This window comes from Brachyistius frenatus, unplaced genomic scaffold (genome assembly GCF_029030835.1).
Source record: "Brachyistius frenatus isolate BFR_SWC_R1_liver_20210118 unplaced genomic scaffold, ASM2903083v1 Contig_108, whole genome shotgun sequence".
Lineage (NCBI taxonomy): Eukaryota > Metazoa > Chordata > Actinopteri > Embiotocidae > Brachyistius > Brachyistius frenatus.
Genome location: NW_027210707.1, coordinates 230844 through 243876, shown reverse-complemented (window position 1 = coordinate 243876; position 13033 = coordinate 230844). Strand labels below are relative to the sequence as shown.

The following is a 13033-nucleotide window of genomic DNA, read 5'->3' as shown; positions in this document are numbered from 1 at the left end:
AAAAACGAGCAAAAGTTCTGTTTTATATTGGAAATGTATTCGTATAGATGTAACCCAGGTATTGAAATTTGGTACCGAATGACAAGTAATGTTTTTTTTTTTTTTAAATCATATTGATATGAAATCATTGAAGCAATTCAGTTGGTGCCATAAAAGTAAGAAAGTTTGGTACCCACTTCCGATTAGCAAGAATTTCCTTCTGGATTAATAAAACTTTATTTTATAAACCGCAAGAATTTCTCCACTATCAGGGCGGATTTTTCTCAGTTAGGGAAAATAACTGCTACCATGCTTGCTTCTATCAAACACTCTCTTTTCGCCTCTGTATTTCTCCTGTAGTTTCTCTTTCTCGGATCCCCTCTACCCTCCCCGCCTCCCTCCCCATCTCGGCCTTTCTTTGGCCGTCTCCCTCACCCTCCACCGACAAAGCAGCTGTTCGGCTCATCAAGCGCTCGGACAGACAGGCACTGGCTGCGAAGAAATTGGCTCCGGCCTGTCGGTCATGGAAATTCTCCCCGCTGCACCTCCCTGCCGTCTGTGAGACATGAACCGGCAAACCTTAATGCCCACTCACCTGTACCCGCCACCTGCCGCTTCTCAATTATGTTCATGTCCATTAACATGAACATGAGGAAGTTTGTCTCGCGGATTATGAAATAAAGTCGTTTTTCTATGCTGCGGGGATGAATCCACCCCGTCAGTGCAGCGTCTCACTTCTGGCTGGCTTAAGCGAGCTTAGATCAGGCAAACATTTAATGGCCTACTTGTAACGGCGTGCTTAATTAAGACACAAAAACCACACACACACACACACACACACACACACACACACACACACACACACACACACACACACACACACACACACACACACACACACACACACACACACACACACACACACACACACACACACACACACACACACACACACACAAAACCACAACCACACACAACCCCCTCAGCGCATCATGCTCTCAGGGAAACGCAGCAGCGAGCCTGAAACCATCGTGGGTCTGTCTGCAGCCACCCAAAATAAACGGTGGGCGGCTTGCTGGAGTTCCTTGTTGCTAGGGGTTTCCCTGAGGGCGGGAGCCAGTGCCTCGTGTCGGGGGGGGAGGAGGGGGGGGGTTTCTAATGACAGCACGGCTATAAATACATGCCATCGATGCGCTGCCCTGCCTCATCCTCAGTTCGGTTCATGCCGGCGAGCTGTACATTATCAGACCAGCCAAAGCAATCGGCCTGATGCAGGCAGTGCTGGAGCTCTCCTGTGTAGTACAAACTCTCTGCTGTGTCGCCTCCTCTTACCAGTGGGCTCACTGAGATAATACTTGATGGACTGTGAGTGGCAAGGTGTGTGATTAAATTTTTTTAAAAAAAATTTTTTTGTCCTAGAAACGGCCTGATTTTAGAATCTACAGGTAAACCAGGATCTGTTCCGGTCTCACCTGATGGAGGCGCCTTAATCTGGCTCCTCTGTTTAAAATTTGACCACTCAGCAGTATCAGAGTTAATTGTAGGATGTGGTCAAATGTAAAGACTTGTGCGTTAATGCGTGGCTTTTGTATGGGCATAAACGTGTGGGTCATTTAAGGTGTATTTCTTTAGCTATTGTGGAAAAACAGAACTAAACCAGCGGATCAATAGGCTTTTAATACGGGTAACTAATAAGAGACAGATTTTTTACCAAGAAGGAGTAAATTAAAGCAGCAGAGGCCGAGACATCCTGAAACAAAGTGTAGAAAATGGGACGCTGCACGTCTTCAAACCCCCCCACCCCCCGTCTCCTGTTTGTCATCCACTCCTTGTGTTAAATACTTTTATGACCTCATCAGAATTATTTACCGAGACTTCAGAAAACTCCCCCAGAGACACGCTGAGCAGGGCTCCTCATTACTAGTAAACTAAACGTCACTTGAGTTTTTTTTTTTTTTTTTTTTCCTCCAGTGATGATAATTTGTTGGTTTTATTTTGTCCTCTTTTTATCTGACTGCAGCGGGCCGCTGTCTTCCAACATGTTCCCTGGATACTACACCGTCATTGGCTCAGCCTGACACCGCTGTGCTAATTGGCACAGTGTCTTGTGTCAAACTCGTGTAATTACTGAGCTGTGCATGTTACCATCTCATGTTTACTCACCCTCTGGCCTTATCCTGTCTGCTCGCGGAGCTACATACAGCGAGGACTCTGCGCCGTCACTTTCAGCAACACGCCAGCTGAAATATTTGCTCTGTGCATCGGCGCCGCTTCGGCTTTTCTCTGTTCGGGTCGGCCCCGTTAATGGAGTCACATGTCTCCGGTAATGTGCCGGGTGAAGCATTCGTAGGGCTGAGCATGCTTAAGAGGACACATTCATTAATGACATTTAGGGAACATTGTGTTTTATAATTTAAAAAAAATAAAATAAATAAATAAACAGGGAGGAGAAGCCAGTTGCACTGAGCAGATTTTCTATTCACACAGCTGATCTGCGGTTTTAATGGTTAGGTGGAGCTCGCTGACTGATCTGGTTGCAGGTTAAGCAGAAACATTTGGGTTGTTGATTTGCACCAATATAAAAAAAAAAAATACTGCTGTTGATATGTTGGGGTTGATCGCAACAACACCACAATTAGTGCAGGAGGCCGTGCAACACAAGCGACGTGCCGCAGACTAGACTGAGGCCCATTTAGCCAGATGTCACAGTATTTTTTATATATATATATTTTTTTTTTGTAGTTAATTGATGCTTATGTGTGAGTGTTAGCCTCCTGTGTGCACTCAAAGGCTGATGACATCTACATATGCATGTTTTCATGCATACACCTCATGAGCAATGTTGCAGTGTTCCCCCTTTCTTCATGTGGATGTGTGTGTGTGTGTGTGTGTGGTTGGTTGGGGGGGGCTACTTTGTGGGGGCTAACGGGTTTCAGTTGCCTAGTAACACAGTTAAGGGTGCATACAGCGTATCTGAAAGTGCGTGTGTGTGTTGTGCTCAGCGGTGGAGTATATGAGATTATCATAATCATCTCACAGTTACAGTGGGTCTCCCTCTGAGCTGCTCATTACCATAGCAGTGTGAGGAGCCTCTGTGAATACGCAGAGCTCAGAAAACCCTTTCGGTCATATATAGAACGTTTATTTGAATAGTTTCTCATAAAGTCTTCCATTAACTTAAAAATCATATCACGACTCTTTCCTTTTCTCCTTCTTTAAAAGTGTAAAAATGCTGAATCATCTTGCATTTGAAGGTATCTCGTATGTAAAAAAAATCTACCCCACACACAATCAAATTTTAGACTCTATTCTTATTATAAATATAATTATATTTCTGTTATATATTTTAGATTCTTTCCATGTAAATACTTCCATGTATGCAATTTAATAACTGCAGTACCTGCATCTACATCTGGATTGGACAAACACGCACACATGTCTTTTTACCCTTTTTTTTTTTTTTTTTTTTTTAATCTTTTATATTGTGTTTGTATTTTTATATTTCATCTATATTTGATATTCCCCTTGTGGCGCACCGACTTGGTCTGTTTTTCTCAATTTGGCCTGTACAATGACATTAAATAATTCTGATACTGATCCTGGTGATCTAGCCACCTCCTCCTCCTCCTCCTCCTCCATCATATAGAACCTGCAGCTCTGCCATAACTTCCTCCGCCCTCTTAACCAGCATCATGGGACAGAGTTTGAGCATTTGAGCGTCAGTTCGCAACATCGGCCAGATCAGCGCAGTCTGTCTCTGCTGCCTGAGGCGCAAACGTTTAGGCCCCTTGAAAAAAACCTGCCCATCTCCTCCTCCTCCTCCTCCTCCTCCTCCTCCTCCGTAAGCAGAGGTCACGGAGGAGGTCAGCGATCGGCTACGTCAGGGTCCATTTTGCAAGTTTTTTTTTTATTCCCCTGTCAAATCCAATCACTCGGCAAGATCCTGTTTTTCTTTTTGTAGAAACGTGGAGGATGTGCCAAACCTGGCAGGAAACACGCACACTTAATAAACACATCATGTTATTGCAGTCACTTTCTCCGCAGCAGTAATTTCCCCCTCTCCTCCGAGTTTGGATGTACAGGTGTTGTTGTGATTGGAAAAAAAACAAGAACATCTCACCACCGTCATCATCATCATCATCGTCTCATCTTTCCTCCCTGGCTCTCGTATATACCAGCACTTTCCCATCAAGTGTCGTCAATTCCAGAACACAGCTGTCCTCCAAATACAATTTGTTCCAGGTTTTTTTTCTTTTTCTTTTTTCTTTGGGATTCAGTTTTGTTGTTCTTGTCAGCAAACCGTGGCTCATTTGTTGCTCATTTTGTTGGACAGTTTTGGGCACACGTCATTGCACCACATTTGGAGATTTTGGCTGCCGTAAAAGAGGAGGGCAGTCGGCGCCTGTAGAGCTAAACGACGGAGGAATCGGAGCTCGCTTTGCTGCGCTCGTTGGAAGGAGTTTGCGTAAGAGCGTTAGATAGGGACGGTTGAATCAAGAGAACGCCCTTCATCTATTGGCCACTAAAACAAGCCGTGATGCAATTCTGGAATTTCTACCACTTGACCATAACGGTTTTCAACGGGATAAGTCGGTTAAACTCGCTGCTGTCGTACGTGTCCCGTATCCGGCGTCTTAATCCGGACTTTTATTTGGCCCAGCTGGGTGCCGTGTGCGTCCGTGACGCCGGCAGACGTGGGACTCGTTGGTTTGAGACTCGAGGAGACTCCGACTGCGAGAAGGTTGTTGTCCTTGGTAGCATGAATAATACGTGCGCCTCGTCGGTCGGCAGCTCCTGACAGCAGGAAGGGTTCTGGGCACAGTGTTGAAATGTTCCCCGCTCAGTGGCTGCACTAAAGTTTTTTTTTGTTGTTCTTTTTTTTTTTTTTTTTTACATGTTGTAAATGTCACGGCAGTTTTTCATCTGTACTCCAGTTTATCCTACTGACCCGACTGCGTAGCACCAAAAAAAGACACTTTAAACTGTGACGGGGAGATGCTTCTGCTGCTCTCGGTGGACAGTTCTACCTTCGGCCCTGACGAATACCACGAGGGTGTAATCGTTTGCAAGGCTGCTAATCATCATGATCAGGTTTTTTTTTTTTTTTTAATTGATTAGCTTCCTCATTAATTGTTTTGTTTCTAAAATGTCCAGAAATACTGGAAAATGCTCATCACGTCTTCTCGGAAGGAGAAATCTCGCAGTCAAAAGTGTTACGTTTTATTATTAAGCTACAAAAAGAGGAAAATATTTACATTTGAGAAGCAGAAACCTGGCAATTTCTTTAGATTTGAAAAAAAAAAAAAAAGGCTAATTAATTGATTATTGCTAATAGTTTCAGCTCTTAATAGTTGGCATGGTTGGCCGGAGAGGGAATGATATCTATAGCACAGATACGTTTTTCTTTTTATGTCCCACTACCATGTGGGAAATGATGTCATCACGCTGGTGTGTCTCTACACGTTTTCAAATTATACATAGTATAAAACTCGCATACTTTCATACCGGCACCTTTTTTCTTTTTTTTTTTTCAAATGGACAACCTTATTAAGGAAGAATGCTGCATACTAATAATGTTAATAATGTAAATTTTATTTTTCTCTTCATTTTATGCCAATATTAAAGTATAAATATAATCGTAGTTTGATAATACACGTATAACTCATGAAGAAGAAGAGTAGAGATTGGCATTGAACAATGGAACATATAATTAAAATTATATTCCAGTTTGCCTTAGGCTTTGTCAACAAAACTTGCACAGGAAAGATAATTCATGAATAATTCAATATGCAAAGCCTATTACTGAAATATACAAAGAAATTACTGACAATGACGGGTACCGTTGATAAAAAACAAAAACACATTACTATGGTGGAGGTGCTTCTCTACTCGTGTGCCACTAAACCACAGCAGACGAAGAGGCCAAAACAAGACGACATCGTTAGATGAGCGGCAGTCAACCCTGAAATGGTGGAAAACGATGTGGAAATATGACATTTCCGTCAGTTGCATCCAGCTGTTTTTATATAGATGAACGAATTCTCACGATTATGAAAAATGATTACAGCTGGCTCAAATCATCACAATGAGGCGATTTATTTAATGAGTGTGACGGGCCTAACTGATGGGTTCTCTCTACACGTGAAGCTTAACCTCGTTACTCTTTTTACAATTTCCACCTTTTCAACCACACGGAGCCTCAAGCGGTTCAATTTCAACTCTCCATACTGAAATACCCGAAATATCCTTCCTCTCCTCAGGCCGGACAGCTCTCGCACTCAGACCCCGAAAAACACCCTCCTCCCTCCAGCCGTGCGACAGGCTACGGCTTTGATTTCCCAAACTGAACCCAGCGTGGTGATTATCTGTAGAATTAATACTCCCTTTGCGCTGTCTGAACCGTTATGAGCCAAGCTGGTGTCATCTGCTGCGAACAGGAAACAGGAGGCTGCTGATAAGGAAGTGTTTTGTGTCACAGGATAGCCGCGTGCTCGGCTCTGATAACTAATGCCTATTGGACACAAGACACCCTGCCGTATATATCAGATTCTTTATGTGCGCGCGCGTGTGTGGATTTATCTTGTCGGGAACATAAAAACAAAGCAAACCAGCGACGTCTCCTTAGAAATAAATCTACTTCATATGTACAAATATCATGTAAATCATATACAGAGTAACACATTGTTTTTTTTTTCTTCTACTGATCCGTTTGCTGCCGACGAACGAGGGCAACGTGGTTATTATTATTCCACACGCTGAATAAGTAGCTATTACATCGCAAATTCAATTTAGCGGATGCTTGTGCAGTTTTACCAGCGTCTGACGTTAATGCGAAGATATACCAGAGCGTTGTACAGAAAGGAAAAAGCAGGATGCCGGAAGCCAGTACGAGTCTTTATTTTATGTTTTGCTGAGGAATTACGGCGACGGTGAATCCATGATTTAAGATTGCCGCCCATTAATTCGGTCAACCAACGATTCAATCTGCTTTCTTTTAAATTTGTATTGTAACGTGGTAAACTTGCCGACCAATTCGGCACTTAACTTGAAATTGTATTTGGTGGGAATTTCACGGTGATAATCTGAATGTGAAGTCAGGCTCAAAGCAGTTGTACCGAGTTCTTAATTAATTGTAGGCGGGGTTTTGTTTTTTTTGGATGCAGTGTCATCTCCCGTTCCCTTTCGAATGCTCTTGCATCGAGACGGATTCCTATTTCTGCACAAGGCAGGGTTCGCCAAGGAGGACAAAGGAGCGCTTGTCTGCAGAGGAAACGGATCTGCATCCAATGTGCACACTGAGCGGATTGATTTACCCGCTAATGATCTTTTGCATGTTTGTGTGCTGCTGCATGTCCCTTTAGTTTGTGTGTGTTTAACTAGCAGAGCGTATGCGCTCTTCGCCTAATAGGCACATATTAACATCTCGATGATGTGCTCTTACAATAACAGCAAAATACCGCGCCGCTGATTTAAAACCAGGTTTTTCTTTGTCAATAACGCAATCGTTCCCTGCTGTCTAAAAAAACAAAACAAAAAAGAAAAAGGGGGGGGGGGGGGGAGAAGCAAGTGCACCAACAATGCGTCTGACCACGCCTGGTTTTAAAGCCAACACGCCCACGGGTACTCCGATGATCAAAAGTGCAGTTTGCTATTTACACAACACTGGCGCAACTGAATTGTTGCCCGGCGCTTTTGTGCCGAGTTTAAGAAGGAACCCCTTAATCTCCGTTCTCCACCTCCGACCCGAAGTTCAAGCATTAACTGCACAAAAATATTGTTACCGTTTGTTTTAGTGCTCGAGATGAACTTCAGTGATTGATTTTTTTTTATTTTTTTATAGCACCTACGAGCCAATAAAATTCACTTTGTTCTCAGGCGACACACGGAAAGAACAAAGAAGCGCTAACCGTCCAGGAGTGACGTCACAACCGCTTTATGTGCCAGGGACCATAAATGTATGAGGAATGTTCCATCCATCCATTATCTACGCCTACTTTATCTACAGGGAGAACACGGAAAACTCCCCACAGAAAGGCCCCGGTACCAGCGAGGTTCCAACCCAGAACCACGACTGGGCCGGCCAAAACAGGACGTATCCCTACGTATAGATTCGTTGTTCGCCGGACTTCAGGAGACTGTGCAGGTTCTATTCAACCCAACACGAGAGGCCGCCGCCGTCCAACCCCAACTTTCTCCTCCTCGATCTGTCCTTTCTCGCACTCTCTCATTCCTCCCCTGCTCCTCCTCCTCCTCCTCCTCCACCACACTCTTCATTAGTCATCGAGCTGATGTAGCGCAGCATGTTCGAGCGTTGAAACACCAAAACACAACCCACGCCCGGCTCTCTCCTTCTCTCTCTCTCTCCCTCTATCATGTCATCAGGAGCGCAGCGATGGGATACCTTCCTGTCGCTTTTCCTGAATTTGCCACCTGTGAAGGAACTCGTGATTGTTCGCCAGCTGTGTTGACACGAGTAGATAAAAGAAAGGAAGAAGCCCGCAAAAAAACAACAACTCCAACTTGACCTGCTTGTAATTACCAGCAGGAGGCTGAAGGGGAAGTTTACTGAACAGCTCACTATCTAATGGAACTTTTAAGATTCTTTTCCCACTCTTGGGAGTCTGTACGTTTAGAGTTCAAATCATTGATCAACTGTTCAGTCTTATCTTTGCCTGTTATTCTCCTTAAACAGACTTGAGGTCAGATCTGAACTGGAATGAACTGAATTCTCAGCTTCATAAATTTGTCACAGCTCTCCGTTGTCAGGATTAATATGTAATATAATATATATATATATATATATAAAATATAATAATAATATATATAGCCCACATCACGTCGGACCCCAGATTAAAGCAGGTGAAGTAGTATTAGTAGTTTGTGGTTGGCCGTCGTGATCACGTGACTGTGTGTGAATGAGTTTATATAGTAATTAACAACTGGCTGTGTTATTGCTTCTGGATTACTCCTTCGCTATCGCTCAGTGTGCCGGGATCGGGAGTGTCAGGCTATTTCTGATGGCCGGGGAACAAAAGAGCCAAACCCAGACTGATAAAAAAAAAGCAGCAGTAGACAACAAGGGCTGTAAGTTTGCAACAGCTCTGTATATATCTCTGTATTATTTCTTGTAAATCCTCCTCCTGTTGCCACCTCCCTCTTCCTCCATTTCTCCCCAGCTCTCGTTTCTCTCTTTCTGATTTTGAAGTTCTCGGCAGCGTCGTCGGAGCAGTTCGTTCTGTGATTTCAATTTAGTAGTTTGAGCTGCTTCTTCTTCTTCTTCTTCTTCTTCTTTTTTTTTTTTTCCATAGTTGCACCAATTTGAAGTCTTTCCGGAGGAGAGCAGAATGAAACGTCCTGTGGTTACTGTGGGTTTGTGGCTCGCAGCAGTTAGCTCGGTCCTGTGCAGGCCGGATCTCCGGGTTATGTTGCAGCGAGCGAGCAGTGCATTATTAATGGTCACTTTTAACTTTACTTTTCCCCTCATGTCCTAGTATAGAGTTATGGGGGGGTGGGGGTGGAGGGGTCTGTCGGGGCACCCTGCGACACACCCTGCACACTTCACTGCTTTCACTCTCACAATTTGAAAGATTTAGGAGACGGAGAAGAACATCAGCTGGAATGTCTACGGAGACGATGTCTCATGCGACTCTTGTCCCTCTCTCTCTTGTCTTCTTCCCTCTTTGTCCAGTCGATGCCGACGAGATTAAGAGGCTAGGGAAGAGGTTTAAGAAACTCGACCTAGATAACTCCGGCTCGCTCAGCGTGGAGGAGTTCATGTCTCTTCCGGAGCTGCAACAGAACCCGCTGGTGCAGAGGGTCATCGACATATTCGACACGGACGGGAACGGAGAGGTGGACTTTAAAGGTACGAGATGAACGCCCGCCGGGCCGCTACCGGACGTTGCTGCTTTTATTCTGGCCTCTGATAAGAGCGTGAAACATTAATTATGGTGGTGCTACGAGCTGACTTCTACACCGCTCTCAAAAAATCCTTTTGCCGTAAGTTCGGTGCGGCGATCGCACGTCGTCTCAAGATTTTTCTTCAACTCGTGATTTTTAAATTCAGCCGTACATTAAACGGAGTACAGCCCTGAAACAGAAGCGGCTGTCAGCGTAGATATAACCTTACATTATTTGGGCAATAATAAGTTGAAGTGTTGATCTAATACTTGCAACCCCGCAGCCAGCAGGAATGACCTTCTACACAAGGTACAATAGGAGTGCTTAAAAAAAAAATGGAAATCAGGAAAAGGAAATGAAGGAATCCAACATGAATAGCCAGAACTTCATAATATTGGAAGTAAATTCAAAAATATTAACTTCAGAAAGTTCAATTAAAACCTGAAAAATGTGGTCTGAACTGGGTTTTGACACGGTTCACGACATTTAAGAATACGTTTTTTTTTTATCTTCCCGTCGGTCTGGTGACATATTCTTCTACTTTGTTATATGTGGGAATAATCCCCAAAGACGCACAGAAGACATGCGCTAATACCAAGATGTCGTACTGAAGGAAACGCTGAACAAACGGCACTGATCGTCCTTTCTCTCCTCTCGCAGAGTTTATCGAGGGAGTCTCGCAGTTCAGCGTGAAGGGCGACAAAGAACAGAAGCTCCGGTGTAAGTAAAAACGACTTCTTCACTAAAAACCACGCAGCCATGACTAGTTCAAGGTCACTTACCCCCCCCCCCCCTCTGATTTGAGTGGAGCCAGTGCGACTTACTGTTTTTGCTTTACGTACGAGTTTACCTTTTGTCGAGAGGGACGGAGTTGAGGTCAACTTTCTGACGTCACCGTCTCCAAAGATTTCTGCGCCGTGTGGTGGGAGACCGTCAGAGATTCATCTCATCAAAGATCTGTACACAAGAGGTTGCTGTGTAACTCCCATTTACACTCACGGTCTCACCCCTCCCTCGCTCCTCCCTCCTCCAGTCGCCTTCAGGATCTACGACATGGACAAGGACGGCTACATCTCCAACGGCGAGCTCTTCCAGGTGCTGAAGATGATGGTGGGCAACAACCTGAAGGACACGCAGCTCCAGCAGATCGTGGACAAGACCATCATCAACGCGGACAAGGACGGAGATGGCAGGATATCCTTCGAAGAGTTCTGTGCAGTGAGTCGAAGCCCTTCCTCCCGGGGTATTTTTTTTTTTGAGGGGAGGGTTGGAGAGGGGGGGGATGACATTTCTGCTGACGCGGCCCGTTGGCAAATGTCAAAGAGGCATAAAAAAAAAAACTCGACTGTTTTTTTGTTGTTGTTTTGCCGGGGCTCGACAGCATCGGGTTTCAGTTTCACGCTTCCTGTTGAAATGTGGCGTCGGGGGCTGTGAACGCAGCCCGGAGGAGGATCCGTGTCACGCACAGATCCCGAGAGACTTATCTGATTTGTAAAGGCACCGCCCAGAGTTGAGAGCCAAGGTTTTTTTTTTTGCTATTTTATTTGTATTTTTTTCACCGTGGCCTTGTTATGCTGATAGAAAACACAGTTTTAATGATCTAATTTGAGATGGAAGAGGCGAATAAAGTTCTTTCAAGACGAGCAGGAGTCGTCGTCGTGGCGTCGTGCGGGAATTCTCCGGAGCCTCGAACTAAAACGGCGCTCGTCCTTCTGGGAGTGTATTTCCAGGGTGGAGAATATTAGATCCTGGGTTTTTTTTGTTGGTTTTTTTAACAAGGCTGCTCAAACGCTCCCAACATTTAAGGAACAGACGCCGGAGCGAGCGTTCAGCGTCCCCCCCCCCTGTAACAGTCCTGCTTCCAGAACTGTCGAGTGCCAGAAACCGAGCAACAAAGAGCGTTTTTAAAAATAACACGACGGATCCAAATATAGATTTTTGTCAGAAGGTCGGTAGTAGTAAAATAAAATTAAAAAAAGGATGGAGCATTTCGGCGCTGCCAGGTTCTTCCTGTAGTAGATGCTGGCTCGCCCCAGTTGAACGTATAACGCGGCGGTTCTCAACTGGTCAAGCTTCTTTTTTTTTCTGAGTCATCAAAGCGCAAATCTGAATTTTAAAGCCGTTGAAACGTATTTCAAAGTAAAATAATGCAGTAAAAATAAGACCGTAATGCCATCATGTAGTGCTAAATACACTTAAGTAAAGAACAAAAGTGCAACATGGGCTAAAAAAAACAAAACCCAATGAAATAAAAAGACAGCTGTGTCATGAATTGCAGGTATTTATGCTTTTCAACCAAGTTTAAAGTGTTGACGCTCGTCAGCTTTCACAAATGCACCGACCTGTATTAAAATACGAGAAGACTAATGATCAAACGAGAGCTTACTGTCGATACTGTTGGTTTTGGTCGTCACTGTCGCGGCGACACCGAAAACAAAATGGCAAACGGATACATTTGTCCTTCAAAATAAAAGCACAGCATCGGGAATTCTGTCTACTTCAAAATAAAAGTTTGACTTTGTTTTTTTTCTCTCTTCTCACCAAACCCGTTGAGAATTAACGAGCTTATGGAACCGAGCCACCAGTAACAGAATTACTAATTAATAAGGATTGTCTTTATGGACGAGCCTGTTCTCACCAGTAGGCGACCAAAACATCTGTTATATTTACCTCCACCGCCTGAAACGGCGCTGAATTGACGAGTTTTGTTTCTGTTTTTTCCCCTCCCTCTCCCTCCCTCCCTCCCTCCCTCCCTCTCGCTCTTCCAGGTGGTCGGCGGCCTCGATATACACAAAAAGATGGTGGTGGACGTGTGAGCGCTCTGCGCTTGCTCAACCCCCCCCTTTTTGTCCTCAACACTCGCTTTCTCCACCATCTCTGAAGATCTGCTCAAGACATCCGGCAAAACGCTCTCTGTGCAACTCAATGGAAGTATTCTTTCTCTCTCTTTCTCTTTATCTCTCTCTTTCTCTCTCTGTGAAGCCACTTTTTTTCTTTAAAAAAAATTTTTTTTAAAAAGACCACGGGCCTCGCGAAGCCAACTTTGAAGTGTTACTGAACCGTAAATCCTCTCAATAACCCGGTCGTAGCACTTTTAAGAGACTGAAGGACATCCACGTGTCACTTGCGAAGAGCATCTCTGGTTTTGGATGAG

General features: G+C 44.4%; 1 protein-coding gene across 1 annotated transcript in view; it reads left to right on the top strand.

Moving 5' to 3' along the window:
- The window catches only part of ppp3r1a (protein phosphatase 3, regulatory subunit B, alpha a), a 27072-nt gene extending 14039 nt beyond the window's left edge, over window positions 1-13033 (top strand). The window contains exons 3-6 of the mRNA XM_069712272.1: window positions 9668-9844; window positions 10540-10599; window positions 10913-11097; window positions 12648-13033. Of these exons, the coding sequence (XP_069568373.1) occupies window positions 9668-9844; window positions 10540-10599; window positions 10913-11097; window positions 12648-12695 (470 nt within the window). The 3' untranslated portion in view covers window positions 12696-13033. The remainder of the gene's footprint in view (window positions 1-9667; window positions 9845-10539; window positions 10600-10912; window positions 11098-12647) is intronic.